Source organism: Grampus griseus (genome assembly GCF_964374135.1).
Source record: "Grampus griseus genome assembly, chromosome: 1".
Taxonomy (NCBI): domain Eukaryota; kingdom Metazoa; phylum Chordata; class Mammalia; order Artiodactyla; family Delphinidae; genus Grampus; species Grampus griseus.
This window is the reverse complement of record NC_139017.1, coordinates 155,683,243-155,692,651: the sequence shown is the minus strand read 5'-3', so window position 1 is coordinate 155,692,651 and position 9,409 is coordinate 155,683,243. Positions and strand designations below refer to the sequence as shown.

At 56.2% G+C, this 9,409-nt stretch overlaps 1 protein-coding gene across 1 annotated transcript; it reads left to right on the top strand.

Annotated features, from left to right (window-relative positions):
• The first annotated feature begins 6,221 nt into the window (after nucleotides 1-6,221).
• Nucleotides 6,222-8,891, top strand: GJA4 (gap junction protein alpha 4). The gene is made up of 2 exons (XM_082668795.1): nucleotides 6,222-6,287; nucleotides 7,391-8,891. Exon 2 carries the CDS (start codon nucleotides 7,408-7,410, stop codon nucleotides 8,407-8,409), a length of 1,002 nt encoding a protein of 333 aa, XP_082524921.1. The 5' UTR covers nucleotides 6,222-6,287; nucleotides 7,391-7,407; the 3' UTR covers nucleotides 8,410-8,891.
• Nucleotides 8,892-9,409: the final 518 nt, after the last annotated feature.

The following is a 9,409-nucleotide window of genomic DNA, read 5'->3' as shown; positions in this document are numbered from 1 at the left end:
GCCTGGGGGAGACAGAGACACACTCATCTCCTGCACTAACCAACCCCAGGTGGATCCCAGCCCCACTCCCAGCACTGTGTGATGACCTGAAATTTCAGGAACACCAACATCCAAGCCAGGACAGGATGGAAAGCAAAAGGGGGTGCAAGACTATACTCACGCAGAGGAACATTTAGTAACTATCAAAGCCAAGGCCAGGAGCCAGAAATCCAGGAGGCAGTGAGCCAAGAGCCAGTGCAGGCGGGGAAAGGACAGGTCATTGTGTCAACAGGACAGGCTGGGGTTCACCTTTGCTCTCACGTGTGGTCGTTACTGTGGTGGATAAGCCAGCCAAGTTTAAAGGGCCCGGGCCGGGCTGACACTCACCTCCCAGGTTAAATCATAGCTTAACCACTTCATGACCACAGCTTCACCATGCTGCACCTTGGACAGGCTTTCAGAACCTCAGTCTTGTCATCAATACAATGGGAATTTTATCAGTCAGGGTCTCAACAGGAAACAGATGGCACATTCAAACCAAGGAACTTCAAAGAGTCTCCTTGAGGGACTGTTTTTGAAGGTATAGGCATGCTGAAGGAAACCCATAAAAGGTGCCCTGGGGCTAGTACCAGGGTAGCAATGGACGGGTTGCCACACAAAGGCTGCAAGGAGGCATCCAACCGCAGCAATCAAATAAGTACCACGACTTCACTCTACCACCTCCTACCCACCTGCCAGCGGCTCCCACTGACCCAACACAACCAGAAACCAGAGGGCACAGAAGCCTATTGAGACGGTCAGTACGGGTCAGCCTCCCAGGGCACAGAGCAGATCTGAGGGGCAAAAGGAACATATTCAGCCCAGCACTCAGGACAGTATCCACTCCTAGGATTGTTGCAGAGATAAAAGGAGACAGTGTCATAACATGTTAGTTCAGTGCTAACATATCCAGTAAATATCCATGCACAACCATGCGTAGGAAAGTCTCTGCCTGCCGCCCAGGCCATCTGGTGTGTCAGTCCCAGCTTGGAGTGGATGGTTGCCAAGGTCCCAGGGAGGGCTGATCGCTACCTATTTGCTGTGTTGCATTCCAGCATCTTCCAGGACGGTTCCCACTGCCTGGATAAGGATGGCTTCGAGGTCAGAGCAACCAGAGAACAACATCAGCTATCCCAGCAGGGACTGAGCCTCCAGTCCTGGTCCCGCTTCTCCAAGCTGCGGGCCAGGACCACAGATGAGGGAATATTCCAGCCCTAAGCATCCCACATTTGGCCTGAGAGCTGTCCCCAGCAGTGCCGCTCACGCTTTCCATCCAGCATGTATTGAGCTACTGTCCACCATGGAGAGTCCCCAGCACACATCTCACGTCCCCTGGTCTTCTCTTATGAGGGTACACACCTCTACCTCCTCTTCCCCCAACCACGTGACGAGTCACTGCAAGCTTCCTTCGATAGTGCTTATGATTATGATTTAGATTTCATATACACACTTTCGAGTCCACATCTACTCCATGAGGTGACAGCCACCCTGCAGCCCAAGGCAAATAGATTATTTTGTATTCATCACCCTGATCCAAGCCCCTTGGTAGGGACTAAATGTTTGTGTCTCCCCCAAAATTCATATGTTGAAACGCTAACTTCCAGTGTGATGTTATTAAAAGGTGGGGCCTTTGGGAAGTGGGCTCATGAGGATGGATTTGTGCTCTTATGAGAAGAGACACGAGGGGGATGGTCTTTCTCTCTCTGCCATGTGAAAACATACTCAGAAGACAGCCCGATATAAACCAGGAAAAGGGCCTTCACTGAGAACCCAACCAGGCTGGCACCCTGATCTTGGACTTCCAGCCTCCAGGACTATGAGAAATAAAGTTCTGTTGTTTAAGCCACCCAGTCTGTAGTATTTTTACAGCAGTCCGAGCTGAGACACCTGCATCATCTATCACCTGGCTCACTGCAATAATCTCCCTGCTTCCTGCTCCAACTCTGGGAAGCAGATGCTGCAAAAGAGAGGGGTGCAAAGGGCATGCTGGGGAGGAACACCTGTGAATGGAAAGGGGAGGAAGCAGGACCGAGCGACAAGACCCGTTCGTGGGAGCTCTGTGTCCGTTAGACAAAGATGGTCACATTGGATGGAAGTGGCTGGGCCCTTGACCACGCTTGGCTCAGCCATTGCCTGGGGCCACCCCAAGCAGAGCCTGGCCACCTGCATAGCTGAAGTAGACCTGGAGGCTGTCAGCTCGCCAGACTCCGCACAGCTGGGCAGCGAGTCCTCCGTTGAAGGGGGAGATCTGCATCCACCACCCACTCCCACAGTCTATTCCCAGCACAGCAGCCAGGGTGATGCCATAAAACCTAAATCAGGCCATGTCACTCCTCTGCCCCAAATCTCCAAAGGCATCTCACACTGGCCTTTAGGGGCCTCCAAGACCTGCCCCACCTGTTGCCTTTCTGAACCCTCATCTCTTCTCCTTGCTGAACTCACTCAGTCACGCTGACCTCCTTGCTCTCCCTCAGGCAGGAAACACCAGGCATATTTCTGCCTCAGGGCCTTTGCACTCTCTCTCTCCCTCTGCCTGGAATGTGCTTTCCTCCTGAGAGCCACAGGGGTCCCTCCCTTCCTTCAGGGCCTGCATCAAAGGTCAGCTGCTTCATGAGAATTTCTCCCTTCTTCTGTTCAAAAATGAAACCACCACCTCCTGCGCCCTCATCCTCCTTTCCTGCTTTACTCTCCACCTAACAGGTATCACCAGCTAACACATTCTATATTTTGTCTGTCTCCCTCCGGCTAGAATGTAAAGCCCACAAGACAGGGAGTTTTGTTATCGCTGGTTCCTGGTTGATCTCCAGTGTCTAGGACAGCAGCACCAGGCAGTGCTCAGCGCTCAGTAAATAATTTGTTGAATTCATAAATTCGTATATGAGCCTGGGGCCCTGCTAGGTGCTGGGCCTGTAAACAGGACTCAGCTGCCTGCCCTCAAGGGGCTCACAGACTAATAGGGGACGGGGTAAAGACAAAAACAAGTAAACAATGCACCCTGGATGGGGAGAAGGGAAATGGGGATGGTTTCATGTGTATAGAGTTTCAGTTTTGCAAGATGAAAATGCTCTGGAGATCCGTCGCACAACAATGTGAATGTATGTAACAGGACTAAACAGCGCACCCAGGGGCAGTAGGTGAGCCGCTGAGAACGTAAAGGCTCGTCTAATCCAGAGGAGGCCAGCAAGGGGACTTCTGGGGGAAGGGACGTGGAGCAAAGTTCGGAACAACTGTAGGGCTGAGCATGTGAGGGTGCCCCAGCCAGAGGGGACAGCACGGACAAAGGCCAGAGTCAAGTATGGCTGGATCACTGAGTGAAAGGGGAAGAGGGAGGAGGCTGGAGAGGTGCTTGAGGCCAGGAGGCAAAGGAGAGCCACAGAAGGGTTCTAAGCAGGGCAGCGTGTGGTCTGATTTCTGGGGAAGGGTGGGGCTGGGCTGGAAGCCAGGAGACCAGTTGGGAGGCCACTGAGATGGTGGCCTAAACAGGGTCAGGGCAGTGGGAACAGAGGGAGGTGTGGGGGTCTAAGGATGTTTCCCAGGTGGAATGGCCAGGCTGTGGGATTGTCTTGGCCGACCCTGGCTCATCCTTTCCAGGAAGGGGAGGGATCATTCAAACTCTAACCTCCAGAGCCCCTAAGGAAGGGGTGAGGGTGAGGGCAGCTCCTCCCTCCTTCCCAGTAGCTGGGATCACAAAGGCTTTGGGAGGGCCTGGGCCCAGCCACAGGAGAGGAACTCTGGGAGCAGAGGCTGTAGTGGGGGCGTGGTGAGAACCCGCCTCCAGGGACCTCGGTTCTCATGCCCTCAGGGGTCAGAATTTCGTGGGCTCCTCGTCAGCTTTGGAAATCCAGGAGGCTCAGCTCATCATGGCCCTGAGGGACAGTCCTGGAAGGGGAAGCTATCAGCCTCCTGAAGTTGACGTCTGGGCTGAGCCCACCACACTTGCTGCCCCAGAGGTCCTCCTGCGAGGGCTGAAGGCAGGAGCCTGGGGCACCCACCCTGGGGCACCAGGAATCCAAAGATTGAATCCTGTTGTGGAGGAACACAGGACCTTTCTGACACCGGCCCCAGGCCTTGGACCCCACCTGCCACATTCCCTTTCCTTAGCTGCCCTATCCTTCACCAACATTCTGACCCCAGCTCCCTCCCTTTCAGCCCTTTCTGCTCCCACCAAGACCAACCCACTGACCCTTTTTGTCACAAAAATGTTTTGTTACCTTTTTAGCCCCCATCCATTGGAAAACTTCCTGTGTACTAATATTATGCTATGTGCTTTGATTGGATCTCCCATCAGCCCGATACAGTAGGAACTATTACCTGCCCAATCTATAGAGGAAAAAACTGAGGCACAGGGGTTTAAGCAACGTGCCTAAGGGCACAGAGATAAACAGAAAAGTCTCAACTTCTAGGCCCTACTGCCTCTCCCACCAAGGCCGGTGAAGCCTCGGGACGTCGCGGCCCCCAGTCCTTGGGCCTTTGCTCACGCTGTTCTTCTGCCTAGAATGCTCTCCCCCCAGCCCCCATCCGGCTGACGAAAGCAAGTTTCACATATTGCAGTATGGGAAAGTCATTCTGGCTTGTACCTGAGTGAATTCGAATTTTATGCTAACTAAAACAGCCTGTTTGTGACCTATCAAACCTACGTTGTTCATCTGCTTTAATTATTAAAGAAAAGGGTGCATTGACCAGAAGTAAAGAACGTTCATGTTAAAAATAAAGATCACAACATGCCTCCCTTCCTGGGACGCCCGTGCCGCTACTCCTCCGGTGATGACTCCCTTCCCAGGTGCCAAGGCCGTACTGACTCACTGTGCGCTGCTGAGCTGTGCTTTTTGGGGGTTTGGGGTTTTCTGGGTTTTGTTTTTCTTGAAACCTTGAAGGAATGTATCCCTGACTTGTCTGATGTTCTTTGTTCTGACAAGATATAAACTGTGCTGAAAACCATGCTTCTCCAGAGCAGTTCCTCAGAGTTATCTGAGAGGCTATCTCCTGGAGAAGAATCCTCAGTTTGGCTCAGATAAAACTCTTTTCTATTCCTGCTATAGATCGTTGATTGTGTCCATCGACGTGGCTAGCGCAGGCTCCTCCAGGAAACGCTCCTAACCAAGTCCCTCTGAGTCTGGTAGTTCTCAGGAGAACTTTGTGCATCTACTCTAACCCCAGGGCTGATACGCTCAGTTCCTGCCTTCTGCCCCAGCCAGTGGGAGCCCCAGGCCAGAGACCACATCTGGCTGGTTTGTGGTGAAGTCTCCAGCTCCACATACAGTGCCTGCAGCACACGAGTGTTCACACTCAGGATGATGCCTGAATGAGCAATGGCAGGCTCTGCCCACCCCTAATTCCTTGGGATGTCTCCCCCCACCCCGTATTTAGAGGCATGAGAACGGGATCCAAGCTAAAGGTCGGGAGAGTCCCCGCCAGCCATCCCCTCCCCAGTCTCACGTGGTCCACGGGCACTTCTTAGTGCCCTCTGATGGTGTAGCCTGCCCAGGAGTGGGGATGTTTGAGAATTCTGCAAGAACAGGGGCTGGGTAGAGACCCCAGCTCCACCACAGACGCCAGGGAGGGCAGATTAGAACCCCTCTCTCCCAGTGTGGTTCCCCATGCCCTAACGAGTCTTGATTACCCAGTGTGGCTTTCCTGGTGACCGCAGGGCACCATAGTTTCCCCTCCAGAATGTGGCTTTGTCCCAGGGGGGCACTGCGGGGGGCACCCCGTGGCCACCCCACAAATGAGGGGGCTTCTCCCTTCTCACCAAGGGGCAAGGAGATGTCCTTCCCTAGAGGCCCCCGCACCCTCATCCCCACCCGCCCATCTCTCACAGCCTCTCAGGCCAGTTGCCTGAGATCAGAAAGTTCTGGCTGCAATCCTTTCAAATGTAGCCACCCTGGGAAACTCACAACCCCGAAACCCCCTCCGCGAGAACCTGTTCCACAGCCAAGGAAGCTGAGGCTGGGAGAGTCTGTCGGCCTGAAGACCTCGGAGGGCAGACATGGAAAGCAGCGGTTTCTCATCCTCTTCCCTTTCGACCCCCAGCGCCACCTCCCGGGCCCCTTCCTTGAGTGTGGTTTCAGGGAGCCTGCACCTCCCGTCCCGCCCCCGCTCGGCTCGGAACAGCGCCCGCCGCCCTCCCGCCGCTTCCTGACCCCACCCCGCCCCGCGTGCTATTTAAGGCGCCCCCGCCGCCAGGCGCCGTCCAGCACGCAGGGCTCCCACGGGCGCCGCTCCGGCCGACGCGCGTCCCCACTGTCACCTGGGCCGCCGGCAGGCAGGCGGTGAGTTGGGCTGGGGCGCCACCTGCCAGCTGACGAGCGGGCAGGGACAGGTTGCCACGTGCCAGGGGCTGAGGGTGGCTGCTGGGGGACCCACCGCGGCTGCGCTCACCCAGCCTGCTGGGCCAGCGTCTGCGCTAAGCCAGGCTCCTGCCTCCTTCAGTCGCATCCTTAGAACCCTTGTTAGTAGGAATAGTATCATTTCCATTTTACAGGAGAGGAGTGCTCAGAGGTCGTCACTTATCCAAGGTCCCAGTTTGTAGAAGAGTCAGGATTTGAACCCAGGCCTGGTTCCAGAGCCTGGCTCTAAACAGCTTTGCTGCTGGGGAGAAGCACCGCCCCTGCCCCTTTCCCCTACCTTCCTCCCCCCACTCTCCCCGTGGTGTTCTGGGAACTTCGTGGCCTGTGCCTCCACCCTGCCATGACAGTTCCTTTCAAGAGTCTAGAATTTGGCAGCGACAGCTTTGGCAGGGGGAGGGGATGGAGAAAGGGGACAGGATCAAGTGCCGGTACTTGAGCGGCAGGTGGTCAGTATCGCTGACAGGTGGAGCTAATGCAGGATGCTGCCTTGAGTGTCTAGCATGCCTTCACCCACCCCACCATAAACTCAGAGGTTAGAGTGAGGCCAGCTGGGTGAGAGCTGGTGGGGTGGGGAGTGGGGACCTGAGGCTTTCGGCCCCCTGAGAAGCTGAAGATATCACCACCACCACCCACTCCCCCACTGGGGTGGGGGGGACAGCCTGTCCTGGGCAAAGGGGAGGAGGGGCATGGCACAGCCTTGTGACCTTGGATAAGTTCCTCAAATTCTCTATTCCCTCAGGCTCAGGAGCCTCACCTTGATCCAGACCTCCTTCGGCTGTGGTCACCCTGGGACTGCAGCTGGGAACAAGAGGGACACAGATGTGACTAGACAGGGACCCTAGCTGTACCCTTGCCAGAGCTTAGCAGTCATCATCCAAAGATCTGGGTGTGAGTCCCCAGGCCAGTCCCTTCCCCTCCTGGAGCTCAGTTTCCCTGTAGGTAAAATGGGTGTGGCCGGCCTCCCTGCAGCCTTGTTGCTAGGACAGCTGAGAAGGATGCTGACAGTGTCCTCTGTCTCCCTGCAGGCGGAGGCCCAGGAGCCATGGGTGACTGGGGCTTCCTTGAGAAGCTGCTGGACCAGGTCCAGGAGCACTCGACCGTGGTGGGCAAGATCTGGCTGACGGTCCTTTTCATCTTCCGCATCCTCATCCTGGGCCTGGCTGGCGAGTCAGTGTGGGGCGACGAGCAGTCGGATTTCGAGTGTAACACGGCCCAGCCAGGCTGCACCAACGTCTGCTACGACCAGGCCTTCCCCATCTCCCACATCCGCTACTGGGTGCTGCAGTTCCTCTTCGTCAGCACGCCCACCCTGGTCTACCTGGGCCATGTCATTTACCTGTCTCGGCGCGAGGAGCGGCTGCGGCAGAAAGAGGGGGAGCTGCGGGCACTGCCAGCCAAGGACCCACGCGTGGAGCGGGCACTGGCAGCCATAGAGCGACAGATGGCCAAGATCTCGGTGGCGGAAGACGGTCACCTGCGGATCCGTGGGGCGCTGATGGGCACCTATGTGGCCAGCGTGCTCTGCAAGAGTGTGCTGGAGGCAGGCTTCCTGTACGGCCAGTGGCGTCTCTATGGCTGGACCATGGAGCCTGTGTTCGTGTGCCAGCGCTCACCCTGCCCCTACCTCGTAGACTGCTTTGTCTCACGCCCCACGGAGAAGACTATCTTCATCATCTTCATGCTGGTGGTTGGACTCATCTCCCTGGTGCTCAACCTGCTGGAGCTGGCGTACCTGCTGTGCCGCTGCCTCAACCGGGGGATGAGGGCCCGGCAGAGCCAGGACACGCCCCCAGCCCAGGGCACCTCCTCGGAGCCTTATGCTGACCAGGTCTTCTTCTACCTCCCCATGGGTGAGGGGCCCTCATCCCCGCCATGCCCCACGTACAATGGGCTCTCGTCCAGCGAGCAGAACTGGGCCAACCTGACTACGGAGGAGAGGCTGGCTTCTTCCAGAACCCCCCTCTTCCTGGACCCGCCCCCCCAGAGTGGCCGGAAATCCCCCAGTCGCCCCAGCAGCTCTGCTTCCAAGAAACAGTATGTATAAGAGCCCGGGAAGTCTTGCTGCCTTTAGTGCAAGACTCTGCAGAGATGACTGGGGCTGGGGAAGCAGGTGCTTGCTGGCCAGAAGGCCTCACTGCATGTTGTTCTTGAACACCTGGGGCCTTCCTGGTGACCAGAGGGCACCATAGTTTCCCCTCCAGAATGTGGCTTTGTCCCAGGCACAGACAGAGGCAGCTTGGGGTGCTCTTGGCCAAGGGTGTTTGGGCCCTGTGGTCTTTTTCACCGTGTTCAAAGGGACTCGGAGACAACTTCCTCCACCCCCACCCCCTGGAAGATTCACCTCTGCCCAGGTTGTCCACACACCCTGTCCTCACAGAAAAAGGCTGGTCGAGGCTGCTGGGTCAGCCTTGATCCCACACACAGACAGAGCCTGTGCTGGATCTGGCCCTGTCAAGGGGACTGGGGTCTTGTTCTCATCACTCCTTCCTAGTTCTGCTGTTTATCCTTCTAAAATAAACAGGACTTGACCACAAGCGAGGTGTGTATTGATACTGTCATGATGTGCCTGCGGTGGGGGGACAGCTGCTTTACCCAGGCTTCCTTTTTGGTCCTGCATAATCTGTCTTTGGCCTTAGCAATCCCAACACCAGGCAGCACCTTAAACCCTCAAACTCCTACATACTGCCTCTCAGCAGCTCTGAGTCCTAAACACTGCCTTTTAAAATGCCCCAGCACCAGCCCCCTCAACCTGCCCCTTAATCAGTGGCCAAAGCAGAGTCTGTCCCCATCCTGCCCCATGGCCATCCAGTGCCCCGGCCACGCTCCCAACTGCAGTGTGCTTCCTTACTGGACACTGCTCCCCACCCTGCCTGCATGCCAGCCAAGCCCTTCAGAGTCCAGCTCAAATGGGCCTGCACCCCTCGGTATTTGGGGAGGCAGGTTTAGATCACTTGCCCCCTCCTACCTTGGCCCTGTCTAGTCTGCCCACCAGAAGGAGCAACTCAAGGACCTGCATCGTAAATCCTCCCCATGCACCTAAAACT